Genomic DNA, 14,135 nt, shown 5'->3' with positions numbered 1-14,135 from the left:
ATAAGCAACATAGAGCGTGTTCACAGCAGCAATAATGCACACAGGGAAAATAAGGGGGGGGGGAGATACAGTCACATTTGCACAGGTGTGATTCATTAACATAGACACAAACAGACAAAGCGTAGACACAAAGTCATTGATTTAGCCATGTTCAGCTCTTCAGACAGGTAGGACTGGGGTTAATGGAATACTTATGGATGTAGTGTTTGAGGCGGGGGCACAGATTGGGGTGGAGATGGGATTTGGGGTTGTGGTGCCGCCCGCCGCCTCGGTGAAGCCCCCGCTAACTGACAGAGTGCATTAGGGGGATTAGGAGCATGTCAGGCTAGACGGAGCAGATAGCCGGGTTTATACATCACACAGGACGGACAGCGACACACACATCCTGCCCTTTACTGAGGATTCTGTCACGGAACAGTTATTTATACCTCCTGATATGGACACACGCATGGGGGAATTATTCCAGGATTATATAGATGATGCTCAAAGCCATCAGTGTTATGAATCTGAATGAGATGGTAATATTGCTGGATGTGATGGAGCGTTATGTTATAGAGGAGGGGAAAGAGCGGTAATATGTTACAGCTGTTAGCTCTGACATGCAGGATTTGGAATCTGGAGTGATTTGAATTGTTGAAATTGGTTGGTCTTAGAGATGGAAGGTGTGAGTTCACTTCTACAATAGGCAACAGAAACAATACATTTCTGGATGTATAATGAACAGTGAAGAATCAAACTGTCAGTGTTTAGGAGTTGTTTGAATATGCTCTGAACTCCTCCTAAACCAAGGTGAATATGTGTAACACCAACCCGAGCCAAGGGTACAATTGTATCTAAGAACGACTTGTCATTATACTTCAGCAGAGCAAAAATAAACATTTGGATACGGTGAAGCCAAGAATTGATTGTGGCTTTGGGGAGGGTAACATTGTAGCCCGTGTAGCTTTGCCCGGGGCTGAAGCTTACCACTGCTTTTATACATAGTTTATTCCTACCTGTTTCTCTCCATGTCTTGGACCTGTATGATAGTATCTGCTTCAATTCCCCCGTCTGAGCAATCTGTTTGAATCCACAAGGTTGTGAATAAAACAAACCTGCTCTCCTGCTCAGCTTAGTGTATAATGCAAGACCTCGCCATTGGTCATGAATTGACAAAGTCCACATAGAGCTATATCCCACACCCTTACGTGATGGAAATAGCCACGCAGCAAATAATCGCATGGCGGCGCGCAGGAAAAACCGTCGGAGCAGAACATGGGACATTATGTTTGGAGGGAAGTGGACTCCAGAGTTGGGCCCCTGAAGACCAGGGTGCAGGGAACAGTGGACTGAGTCAGGGTGAGGTGCTAACAAAGCCACAGCCACCAGCCTGGTCTCAGGGAAGCACTGAGCCTGAATATTTCATGGCTCCTCCAAGCACAAAAAGACTACAAAACTGGCCTGGCTCATTTGGAGCAGTGCTGTTGAAGGTCAGGACCCGAAACAGAGAGGCAGGGGCCCGCATCAAACATAAATGCCTAATAATATCTTCTTGTTGTTGTTGTTTTGCATATTTCTCTATTGGCGTAGATTATAAGCTTAGAAGATGGAGTGTTATTTACTACTTCAGGTGTGTCAAACATACAGTGTAAAAATGACTAACTTCACTTTTTCCAACTTTTATACTTTTTAAACATGTACAAGCCAGGGGGGTAATTTAAAGATAAATAAATGAATCAATTCAATAAATATGAACATTTTCAGAATGTATTTTTTGGACTAAAGTAACGGGAACAATTGTGGAGATATTTATAGGTTATGATGCTATGATTTTACTGGTCCGGTCCACTTGAGATCAAATGGGGCTGTATGTGGCCCTTGAACTACACTGAAAAACTGAAACGTTGACGTTAATTAAATATATTATGTCAACAAATTTCACATAACTTTATTAGGTTAGTTGAAAGCGATAATATTCAGTTTAAATAAAATATGTTAGGTTCAACTTAATATTTTTGCTTGCAACTAACCGAATACAGTTATGGGAAATCTGTTGACATAATACATTTAATTAACGTCAACGTTTCAGTTTTTCAGTAAAATGAGTTTGACACCGCTTCTTTAGACTCCCCTCCTCTCCTGACAGTCGCTTCATTAGATGATGTGTTGTTCGTCTATACTTACAAATGCATAAAGTTGCTCTTCATAATGGAAAGCCTTGACAAGAAGTGGCGGTTCTACCTCAGAAAAATGCCTTGCCACCCCAGCTGCCACCCCAGTTGGCAGTTTTGTTTTGAAAGAAAAGTTGTGGCTCATCGCACCATAGGTTTAAATCTTAATAAGTTTGTGAGGCGATTTGCTGAACAACATGGTAATCATAGCATTCATTACATCACATGTTACTCGTTAGATGCTTTTATCCAAAGCGATTTACTCAATACTGTTGGCAATCCCCACAGGAGTCATTTGGGGTGAAGTGTCTCAGGGATACAACGACATGCCGACTGAAGTGGGGTTTGAACCTGTGACCCCCTGATCCCAACACCAAGGGTCTATCCACTGCGCCACACGCCTCCCATTAAGCTGCATGCCAACTTGATTCTTTGCTCACGGATGACTCGATGAGCATGACAAACTGTTAAGATGATGACCTTACGTGAATAACATTTTTCTTCTTTGTGGGGGTCTGCCCCCAAAAAACAGTTTCAAGCCATGAGAAAGTCAAATTAGACGGTGTGTAAAACTACACTGCCCAGTTATTTTTATTCCTTTCATATATTATATAGTAATTACTTGTCTTTCAAATGTGAAGGAGGGTGAGCAAGCATCTTGAGGAACATTCATCATTAACTCCTCCAAAAAATATAGTTTATTTAATATATGAATATGTGAATCATAACAGTGATTGACAGCTGCAGGAATAATATGATTGTTAATATTATCATATTAATTCAGACAAACATCGATGATAAAGTTAATTTATGTACTTATTGCAGTAGTCTGCATAGATTTGGTACCCCTGGTCTAAGAGTGAGACAAACTCATTCAGTTATTGTTCAGTTAAAATGCATTAAATGATGTCTGCCATCTTATATATTTGTATTTAAGGCTTTACTGATGTGCCACAATAATGTCACCAAATGTTATTGAGTTAGAATATTAATATTGTGGCTTTCCAAGTTAACATTGATTGATATGACTGCGATTAAATCAGCATATACTTCTGCCAGGGGACGCCACCCCTCAAATTCTCCTGCCACCCTCTTGCCACCCCATGACTATTTTTCTAGATCCGCCCCTGCGAGGTGGGTGTAATATTCACATTCGCTCACTTCTCCTAACACAAAAAGAGAAAACAATGGGGTGGTTTATACCCTGCAGACCCTAAAGGGAGGCGTTTAGCTCCGTGTGACTTTGTGTGCAAAGCAGCCCAAACTCCCGGCGCTGGCACGGCGGAGAACAACAGGAGAACTCATGGGCTGTCTCTGACAAAAGGGAGCGGGATAGCAGCGTCTGAAACCCTTGTGTACCTCTTCTCCTATTCCCTCCCTAATCAATATCAAAAGCAACAAAAAACGCAGGCGCGAGGAAGACACACGGAAACACACGCAAAAGCAAACAAATGTCTGTTCAGTGGGGGGAGAGAATTAGAGCGCGGCGCCATCTCCTCATCTTACCTGTCATTATCTGCTTTAGCTTAATGAGTGCTCCTCTACACTTGGTCACATCACATTTGTTTTATAGTCCCTTTGAACAGCTGAGAGATATTGAGCCTCCTTTGATCATGGAATCCGTCTGAATTTCAAATCAGATATGAACCTCTCCCCCCCCCGTATCTCCAGCTAGGTCGTCTCCACATTTTTCAGTCCCTATTGTGTTTGTTTATACATCAGGCAAGGGGGGAAAAAAGAGGGTGAAGTGGAAAGAAAGGGAGAAAAAGTGAAAGATGCGGGAGCCTCGCAGAAGGAGCATGTGGGTTGTATAAATGTTGTTCATTAATGTTTATGAATTAAAAAGATATATAATAAAAGAGGGAAAGAGAAACACTGCCACTCGATGCTCCTTTTTTTCTGGACTTTATTTTTTCTGAAGGCAGCCGTCTTCTAATTATGACCCTTGGCATGCACCTGGGACCTCCCCTAGCATGAGATGAAAATTAGCCCATTCACATTTCAAACAGAATTTGGCCTGGCCCCTGATCACAGTGCAGGGGCCCCTCACGGTCCTGCAGAGGGAACACGGACCTCCACCCGGCCGGAGCCTCTCCCCTGGCGATGATTGCAGGAACACATGGTGACATGACTGTGGGACGTGAGGGTCTGCATGTTCTCCGGCTGTTATTCCCTGTTAAAAGATTTAAACCATCGGGTACGATAGGTCCCTTTGATGTTTGCTAAGCATAAAGCCAGGGAACAAGGGAGAAGGAGGGGGGGGGGGGGAGAGGTGGGGAGAGGTATGGTGGTGATGGTGCGGTGTGAGGGGCTTGTTACTTGAATTAATCATCTTTGTGGAGCCACACCAGAGGAGGGAGGAGATGCCATGAACCTCAGTTTCAACGCTGCCACGCCAACAAAGGGAAGATAAAAGACAGAGGTTGGAGCCGGGGCAGGACCCTCTGCGGAGCCCAGATTACTGCCAGCGCAAAGTTCTAGAGCTCCTACCACTCCAACAACTTTAACTTTCCTAATTGCCCCAATTTGGCTCCTAGGCTATTTCCAGACATGGTGAAGGAGTAGTAGTCATGTGAGATTTGTTTCGAATGACAGCATGCTGATTCATTATAATTATGGCAAACACAGTGAACCGTAAATGTTGGATTATAGTACAGTATCTCTTTGGCCCACAGTTCATCCACCCTGGTGTCCAAAAAATACGTTCACATACATTGAACTGCATTGTCAATATAGTAAGTTTCTCCCAGATCACAATTGTTTTTGATGTCACAAATGTGTTTTTAATTATAGTCCAGAGAAGTGTGTTCAGGAGGAGGTTAGAGGGAAAGCAGTTGAAACAACGGATTTCAGCCAGAAGACATTGCTCGTGTCCGTGTAAAATCCAAACCCTACTTGACCATTTTGAATTGTTAATAACTGACCTAATTAATGAAATAAAAGTAGCTATTTTAAGTTGAAGAGTGATCTTTGACTAAAAATATCAAAAAGGCTTTATTGTCCTAAAATAACCAAGCTTTGTTGTGGTTCTGTTTAAAACTGTGAAAATCTGCCAAAGATACATACCTAATATATACTTTATATCATTAAGTAAAACGTTTTAGGTATGGACATTTCAGGAAACAATTTCCTTACTGACTTCCTGGTTGTACATTGACTAACCATGCATGTCGTTGTTGTGCGCAATTCACACTCCCCTGCGCAGAACAGGGGCTATTAGTGACATTACGATACTCATCTAACATGTTACACAAATTATACCGGTCAATTGGGCAAAACCTGGGTGTGTAATAAATGCTATTTTTTCCTATTTAATAGAACAGATGGTTGGGGCTAAATGCAATATCTTCCTTTAAGGAGGAGCTGGAGTTAAATTGTGTTGAGCCTAGCTTAGAATAAAACTAGAAGGGAGAAACGTCTAACCTGGAATTTAAAGCTTTCCTATAAACACTTTATCTATCTTATTTATGTAACATTTTGTGTTTGGTTTATCCATCCATACATGAACATAGATGAAAAACATGCAATTGTGGGGCCAGATGTCCATGCTGGCTATAGGCTAGCTGTTTCCTCTAGATCCAGTCTTTATAGTCTAATGTTTGTTCGGGTTTAATAATTAACTCACAAGTTTTTTCATTCAATACTTTGAAAGAAACATGTCTATTTTGGGAGGGTCATTTTGTATCAGGGCTTCATCAACTCCTATGCTAATATGACGAGTCAAAGGTGGAGTGTTTTTCCTTAGATCATACATAGACTTTAAAAGTGAATCATTATCTGAGATCATGAATTAATTGGAGTAACAGCACTTTTAGCCTCTAATGAATGAGCAGCGCATAATTATCTAAGTCCTCTGTTTGTGTGTTTGTGTGTGTGTGTGTGTGTGTGTGTGTGTGTGTGTGTGTGTGTGTGTGTGTGTGTGTGCGTGCGTGCGTGCGTGTGTGTGTGTGTGTCAGTGGCCTCCCCCTTCATGGTACAGCGTTTGAGAGACAGATGGAAGACAGTCTCAGCAAAGGGAATACTAAAGATCTGAAAGCGTTTTAGAAACAATTAAAATCTTTGATGGTTTAATCTGTTCACATCAAAAGCAACAATCCCTCTGTTTGATTTTCTTTTGATGACAGAGTATAAAACCGATGGAGGAACACAGATGTACACCACAGACTGTTATATACTGTGTTATCACACGTTGCTTGCCATACTGATTTTCTCAAACTAAAATCAGAGTTAGCAAACAGATTAAATTAGATGGATAATCAACCCAGTCTCACAAAAAAACGTGTAATAACTACGTTGGTCCACAACGTAGGACGTAGTATTTCTACAAAAACGTCTCTGAAATTGTAAGATCCCTACGTTTTTTTTCACCATTCATTCCAATGGCTGGCGTCTATGTCACGTGATCTTCACATTTCTCCCTGCAGAAAAAAAAAACAGGGCCGAACTTCGTTTTATTCTCGGTGTAAAATGCCTATTTTAAAGTTAGTTTGGCCATTAAAATGCGTTTTGATGTCATTTGATGCAAGAAATATGAGTTGTTATTTCAGATTATGTGTGCAGTGGATGTACATGGTCTTTAGTTTGCTAGTTATTATGAAGATTACTTCAGGAAATTGTGTTTATTCAACGTTTTCATTGTTACCAAGGTGGTTGCTAGGGACGCTGCTATCGATATTATTTCTGTTATGTTGTGTAAAATGGTGTTATCTTTATTGCTACCCCCTTCCCCGTCAATGTTGGTGCACAGCGCAAACGTATTAGTTTAACAAAATCCGCAATTGTGGCATAGTGTGGTGCCGAGAGATGGGAGTCGGAGGCGGGGTATCAAAGGTACAAGCTAGACTTTTATTTAGCAAAAACAGAACGGCGAAGACAGGAAGTCTGGCTCACTAAAATGTCCGTGCAGAACAATACCTTAACCCATAGATCCGTTGGTGAATAATGTTAAAGCCAGTTATTGAATTTTATTATTTTTATTATTAGATATTAATAGGATCCCTATAAAGTATATTCATTACTCGTTATTCTCTACTAATAGTTAATTAAAGACTGTATATAATGACAATTTTGCACATCCCTTTCAAGATTTCAAGATTTTCTAAGGTTTATTGACATATATACACAAACAGTGTAGTTATGCAATGAATGCAAAACTTTGTGTATACCTCCAGCAATGTTAACTATGTTGAAGCACTTATTTTAACTGATATTATACATATGTATTATACTCTTATATAAGATGTATGTATATAGTATAAGAAATGTGCAGAATATGACAGTTTAATGGTGGAGGTATACACAAATATTGATAGATGTCTTTTGATGCACTGTTGAGGAACCTACGACCCAAGTTTTTCATCTCCGGCCTTGTCAGATATTGAACAATCAATAAATAAAGAACACAGGATTATTCAATATGAAACACAGAATTTGTGTGATCATACTAAATGATTTACAAATAAACACCACTGCATATTTACAACTGTTATACATGCTGATGTAACGCAAATGTTTCCAACTTGGGATCAACAAAGTATATCTTATCTTAAGATGATCGATGGCTACTGCCATATTTGCAAAATGTGCCTCTGAACCTTGACAAGTGCATGTTTCAGGCTTATCAATTAACAACAGGAGGGGTCACAGACATAAGACCACCTTTTAAATAAAGCTCTTCTGACCTTAGCTGGCATGTGGGTATATATTAATGCTGCCCATTATGGGCACAAGCTATTTTCACCCATTTATTAATTATATGTTTTAAATTTGAGTGTTTCCTATCCCCTGAACCTCCAGGGATGTACACAGTTTAATAGTGGCAACTTCTTATTATGGGAAATATGAAAACGTCTTTTAAAACTACAACTCCCAGTAGAGACGTGCCATAGATAGAGAACATGTTGCGAAACACAATAGCCAGCATGTGTAGTTCTGGGGAAGGAGGGGGGGGGCGGGGGTAGTGAGCCGAACTTCCTGTCTCCGCCGGTCTGTTTTTGCTAAATAAAAGTCTAGCTTGTACCTTTGATACCCCGCCTCCGACTCCCATCTCTCGGCACCACACTATGCCACAATTGCGGATTTTGTTAAACTAATACGTTTGCGCTGTGGACCAACATTGACGGGGAAGGGGGTAGCAATAAAGATAACACCATTTTACACAACATAACAGAAATAATATCGATAGCAGCGTCCCTAGCAACCACCTTGGTAACAATGAAAACGTTGAATAAACACAATTTCCTGAAGTAATCTTCATAATAACTAGCAAACTAAAGATCATGTACATCCACTGCACACATAATCTGAAATAACAACTCATATTTCTCGCATCAAATGACATCAAAACGCATTTTAATGGTCAAACTAACTTTAAACTAGGCATTTTACACCGAGAATAAAATGAAGTTCGGCCATGTTTTTTTTTTCTGCAGGGAGAAATGTGAAGATCACGTGACATAGACGCCAGCCATTGGAATGAATGGTGAAAAAAAACGTAGGAATCTTACCCTTTTTGTGTTTGTATACAATGATGACGTAGAACGTATGCGCGCGCATGGTGGCAACAGAAGGATGGCAGAGATAAACAGCTTGTCAAGCTACGCAAGGGGATTATCAACTAAAGATCGTGAATGTTACCTTAACAAGTTGACTTTGACAAATGGTGTCCGACTTCCAGATCCGTGTTCTATTGATGAGTGCGTTGAAGACGTTAGCAAGTGGCCGAATATACAGTGGCCAGATATATATACCTATTTAATTGAGAAACCGGGCGTGTACACCAGAGAGAAATTACGAGCCTATAAATCAGTGGATGCTTACGAATACGTTGCCTGCGGTCATGTACAGAACGTCAAATACCATGACATAGACTCAGAGTTTTGTATTTTGAGATCAGAAATTATCCCTAGTCAAAGACAAGGACACAAGACAACGATGTATGAGGCTTGGGTCATAATCAACCAACGAGAAAACCACGTCCTCACAGCGAATTGCACCTGTATGGCGGGGTAAGTAGCCTATTATTTGGTGTTGTGGGCTTGTAGGTAACAGTTCAGGGGTGTGTTACTGTCCTTTCAGCTGGATATTACTCTCCTTTCCATATCAAAAATCGTATGCCTTGCCCTGTAACTTTCTCATCATAACCAGGGTTTGAAACTAACATTTTCATGAACAACAACACAGTGACAACAGGGTTCAAAATTTCAGCAGCCAATATCATTCAGTTACATTCAAAACCTGATTAAGCTTAGGATACTCACATGTCTAGTAAGTTAGATGTTTACCTACTTCATAGCCAGAGCCGAGATTTGTCTGAGAGCAAATGTTACTTTCAAGCCCAGTATGTTTATTATGATTTTGTGAAATTTCAGGCTTGGGTCATGCTGCAGCCATGCAGCTGCAATATTATTCAAAGTTGAGCTATATGTTAGGATGGGAAGGACAGAGAAAGCAGCGGTTACTTCTGGAGTGTGCATGTGGAAAGACATCAGCAGGAAAGAAGTCAGACCAGCTCCATTGAGGGAAATCAGCTTCCACAAACCAAAGAGGCTTGGCAGGCAACTTCCAGCAGCTTCAACATCTGCTAGGAAGAATAGTATCACACCCAGAGGCATGTAATAGTTGACAGAGCCTAGATAAGTTTCCTTTTACCATAGTGCATTTAATTAATTCTCAGGATTTCTCCTCAGTGTTTTGACACCATAATGTAGCCTGAGAAAGGTGTTACTTGGTGATGCAGAGATGAAAAGGCCAACAAACCAATGTGGCATCATGACTTTTTGTAAACATACACGCTCAGTTTGAATAGTTTCAGTATCCTTTGTTATGTTAGTTTGAATATGTCTGTCCTTTTGTCTTCAGATTACTGATTCTAGAAATTAGATTGTTTGTTATCTACAGCTTAACTGGTCTGGTTTTAGAATAATTCAGTCATTATTCTTAAAATGTGAACATTATGCAGCACACTAATTGTGTCTTTTTGTTGCTCTATTATCAGTGTTGACAGATGATGACATCCGGGAACTGCTGGATGTGAACCCAGGTGCTGCAGTGCTGACGAGCCTGGAAAACAGTGACACGGACACTGCATCGTCTGAAACTGATTCAGAGGAGCATCTAGACTTACCTGAGCCCTTGACTGCTTTATTTGATGCAACACTCCGGGAACTCTCACCACAGGAAATGAAGGTGAAATGTGAGGATACATTTCACAAACTAAAAACTACACTACAACCTCAACAATGTGAGAAACTGGAATTTGTGACACGGAAACAGTCAAGGTCAAATGAGTGGCACACCTATAGGGCTGGTCGGATCACAAGCACAACATTTCACCATGCAGCCACAACTGACAAGATCAGCAAAACATACCTAAATGATATAATGCAGTACAACAAAACAGAGTTAAATGTCCCATCTGTGCTCTGGGGTCAAAACATGGAGGAAACGGCAAGACAAGCCTACACTGCATTTATGTCCCAAAGCCATCCAGATTTCAGCATCAGCTCATGTGGCTTAGTAGTGCAACCTTCTGAGCCACACCTTGGATCATCGCCAGATGGGATAGCAAGATGTTCCTGCTGTGGCAAAGGGGTGGTAGAGATAAAATGTCCCTACAAATACAGGAATAGCCTTCAAGGATGTACAGAAGACAAGCAGTTTTGTCTGGACTAGTCATTCTCTTTGAAACATTCACACACATACTACTATCAAACTCAACTTCACATGTTTGTGTGTGGTGTTAGCTACTGTGACTTTGTGTTGTGGACTAAGGAGAAGTTCATTGTGCAACGTATCCTAAGAAATGAAGAGTTTCTGCAGGAGGCTTTGCCAAAAGCACATGAGTTCTTTAGCTCGAGTGTGTTGCCTGAATTACTGACAAGAAGACATGATCCTGTCTTGGTGTCACAGAGAGCCTGCGAATACTGTGAAAGGCCAGATTTTGGTAAAATGATAATCTGTGTCAAATGCAACAACCACATTCACTACAGTTGTGCACACATAAAAAGGAAGCCAGCAACATGGTTATGTAGGAAATGTCTGAGAGTTGAGGCTTGAATGCCTTCATGTAGGAGTGGGCAATATAATGTATTGTATTGTGATAGGAGACCAGATATGGTGTTAGATGTCGGTTATGGATTGTCTTTCCCTGGTTGTTAAAGTTGCATTACAGTTGAAACAATGAATTCATCATCAGCCTTTTCTTTACATTTGATGTTGTTATTGACAGCTGTGTCTAGATGCACTTCAGTGCAACAAGATCTTTTAAGTTTTATTCTGTAATGCTATATATGTATCCATAGAGATAATTTGCGACCTAAAATTATTATTTACTGTTTACAACATACAGAACCAGTTTGATTCTAATATATTGTACATACTCCTACTTTTTATGTTGTTAATTTTTAGTGGCACTTTAATGGCACCTGAATGGAATGAAACTCTGTTAGTAACAGCATTACAAATAAATGTGATACTTCACTCTGAATTGTTGAGATAATCTGGGGGGGAAAGGACCATTAGACACACCAGTGGCAGCCAATGTGGGGAGGTTTATTAAAATGCATTAAGTTTTAAGTACAGTAGGCCTATATACATGTTTTACAAATGTAAAATCACTTTATAAGTCATACATGGTTATGTGTAACTCATTTGGGAACAACACTCTTACAGAGGTTTGTTAGGGCACCACATACAATAACAACATCATCTAGTATGTCAACCTGCGACAAAGGAATAACTGTTTGTAAAATCTTAAAGTTTTTCCACCGACCAATAACTCGCTCTACATGGATCCTTACACGAGAAAGTTTTTTAGATGTGTCCACTTCCTGTGCAGAAAGCTGCTTCTTTCCTTTTGTGAAATGAGGGATACGAAGGGTTGCACAATAGGCCGCAAGCTCGTCTCTGATCAGAAATCCTCTGTCTGCTAAAACCTCATCCCTAGGCTCCAAAAGTTTGAGGAAACCTGACTCCTTAGTGATCTGCTTGTCTGAAACCCGTCCACCCCACCCAGGAGACAGAAAGGAAATTGCACCAGCTGGAGTGATGCCGATCAAATATTTAATGGTGTTGTTGTGTTTATAGTTTGACCATGTCTGGGCCCTGGAAGTCAGATTACTTGGTCTAGCTATAAACATTTCTGTGCAATCTATTATGCACCGGCATCTTCTAAAGTTGCGCTTGAATATTTTTGGCATATTTTTAAGTACTGCACCCTTACTTGGCCATTTAATGAGTGGCTTGAGGACCAAGGCCATAGCAGGGACCCAGCTCCGCAAAATATTTGATAAGGTGGTTTTTGATACCTGAAATCTATAAGCCAAGTCAGTATTACATAGGCCCAACCTTAATTTCATCAATATAATCAATAGGTGGTCCTCTACTGTAAGTTTGTTGTGAATTCTTTCTACGCTGCCCATCATTTTTGTAATCAGCCACTCAAAGACCACAGAGGTCAGTCCTGTGAGAAAAATCAATTGTCCAATGTTGCACTTAACAGTGGTGTAAGAGAATGTAGATTTTTGCAGCTCCTCTTTCAGCTTTACATTTTCTTCTCGTAGTGTGTCGAAGTTGACTGTATCTCAGGTTCAGATCATCGTACTCTCTCTTTAGAACTGGGATATCCTCTTCAGCTTTAATATAGAAAAGTGAAAAGTTAGCATGTGCTGCAACCAATGCAAACAAGTTCACAATTTAGGGGTTCTCACACATTTTTACCAATGAATTTTCAAAACATTTCCGTGACAGAAGAGAAGATACATTATCGATCCCAGGGGGAGATTTTTCCTCTGCATTTGACCCATCCAGGGGCCAGTGTACACGTCGCACACAGACATAGCAATTGGAGCAGTGGGCCTGGCAGGAGCACACACACACTAGGAGCACACTGACTCTTTCAGTGAGGGTGGGAACCCTGACAATCAATCAGTTAATTGTAAGATGATATATTCATATATTCATAAATATGTTCATACCAGGACAATGATCCATGCTGCATTCTTGTTCTGGAGTTTCAGAAGTAACACCTTGATTTGCTGCAGTGTCAGCTCTCCTCCTTTTCCTATGGTACCTACAGTAACAGCAGAAATTCATAGTTAGACTAATCCATATCTCAAAACAGCAGCTGTAGGCACCAAAGCTTATGCAAGAGAGGAAAACAAAACAAAAAACGACTGAGAGGATGTCAACTCTAATCTTACCTGTCCATCTATGCATTTGGGTTCTGGCTTTGTTTTGTGTACATGAACACAGATGGCAGATGTAAACAAGGCTCTCCCGTAAAATCCAAGAGTAGGCTAGATAACCTCATTCCCTGATATAAAGTGGGCGCTGCAGACCCGAGCATTTTTGATTATGTCCTCATTCCAGTCCACACGTTTAATCGCCTGCAGCCACAGACGCCGCCGGTTGCTCTGAAATGGTCGTGGTCCTCTTGGAATCCTATAAAACTTTAGTCCGCCGGTGGAATAGCGATTCGTACAACCGTATACGCAACAACCAGACATGTTGATGCTGGGTACAGTTTTTAAATGCTTGCTAACCAGTTGCTACCTCTTCTTTGTCATTCAGAACTGCTTGAAAACAACACCACTTCCGTTGCCCACATGCGCGCGCAACTTTTTGATGACGTCGGCTGTAAAAGGGTACGTCCTACGTTGTGGACCAACGTAGTTATTACACGTTTTTTTGTGAGACTGGGTTGGGATAATATATGTTGAGGTTTATTTTTCTTTGCCTTTTAAATTGTTATTTTCTGGTAAAAGCTAAATTCATGGACATTAATGATTGGAGGCCAAGTGTTCTATTTATCTTAATCTGTTGAGTAAATGTTTGGCTTGAGGGGAAACGGCAAAGAATTTATAATCTGTAAAACATCAGAGGACAGACGTCTTATCAAACTGCCTAAGAAGCATTATTCTGACCTATTTCCTGGCTGTCTTTGTGCATGTTCATTAGACAGTTAATCACAGGAGGGAGTACTTC

The 14,135-nt window shown here is 40.7% G+C and overlaps 1 protein-coding gene across 2 annotated transcripts; it reads left to right on the top strand.

The window, feature by feature from the left end:
• Nucleotides 1–8,690: 8,690 nt before the first annotated feature.
• LOC307025151 (uncharacterized protein) lies at nucleotides 8,691–12,610 on the top strand. 2 transcript variants are annotated; one of them, XM_079659766.1, is made up of 3 exons: nucleotides 8,691–9,157; nucleotides 9,581–9,759; nucleotides 10,147–12,610. In XM_079659766.1, the coding sequence occupies exons 1-3, from the start codon at nucleotides 8,694–8,696 to the stop codon at nucleotides 10,821–10,823; spliced, it is 1,320 nt and encodes a 439-aa protein (XP_079515892.1). In that variant the 5' UTR covers nucleotides 8,691–8,693; the 3' UTR covers nucleotides 10,824–12,610. The 2 variants fall into 2 exon arrangements, with proteins under 2 accessions (XP_079515892.1, XP_079515891.1); XM_079659765.1 differs by having other exon boundaries at nucleotides 9,521–9,759.
• The last annotated feature ends 1,525 nt before the right edge of the window (nucleotides 12,611–14,135 follow it).

Source organism: Notothenia rossii (assembly GCF_949606895.1).
Source record: "Notothenia rossii genome assembly, chromosome: 1".
Classification (NCBI taxonomy): Eukaryota; Metazoa; Chordata; class Actinopteri; order Perciformes; family Nototheniidae; genus Notothenia; species Notothenia rossii.
Note: the sequence above shows the minus strand (reverse complement) of the source record. Positions and strands in the feature narration are given on the sequence as shown.

Excerpts from the sequence above, each read along its gene's own strand:
- LOC307025151 (XM_079659765.1), top strand. The coding sequence starts at position 8,694 with ATGCGCGCGCATGGTGGCAACAGAAGGATGGCAGAGATAAACAGCTTG. Across the intron at positions 9,158-9,520 it reads AATTGCACCTGTATGGCGGG|GCTTGGGTCATGCTGCAGCC; the intron begins GTAAGTAGCCTA and ends GTGAAATTTCAG. Across the intron at positions 9,760-10,146 it reads GAATAGTATCACACCCAGAG|TGTTGACAGATGATGACATC; the intron begins GCATGTAATAGT and ends CTCTATTATCAG.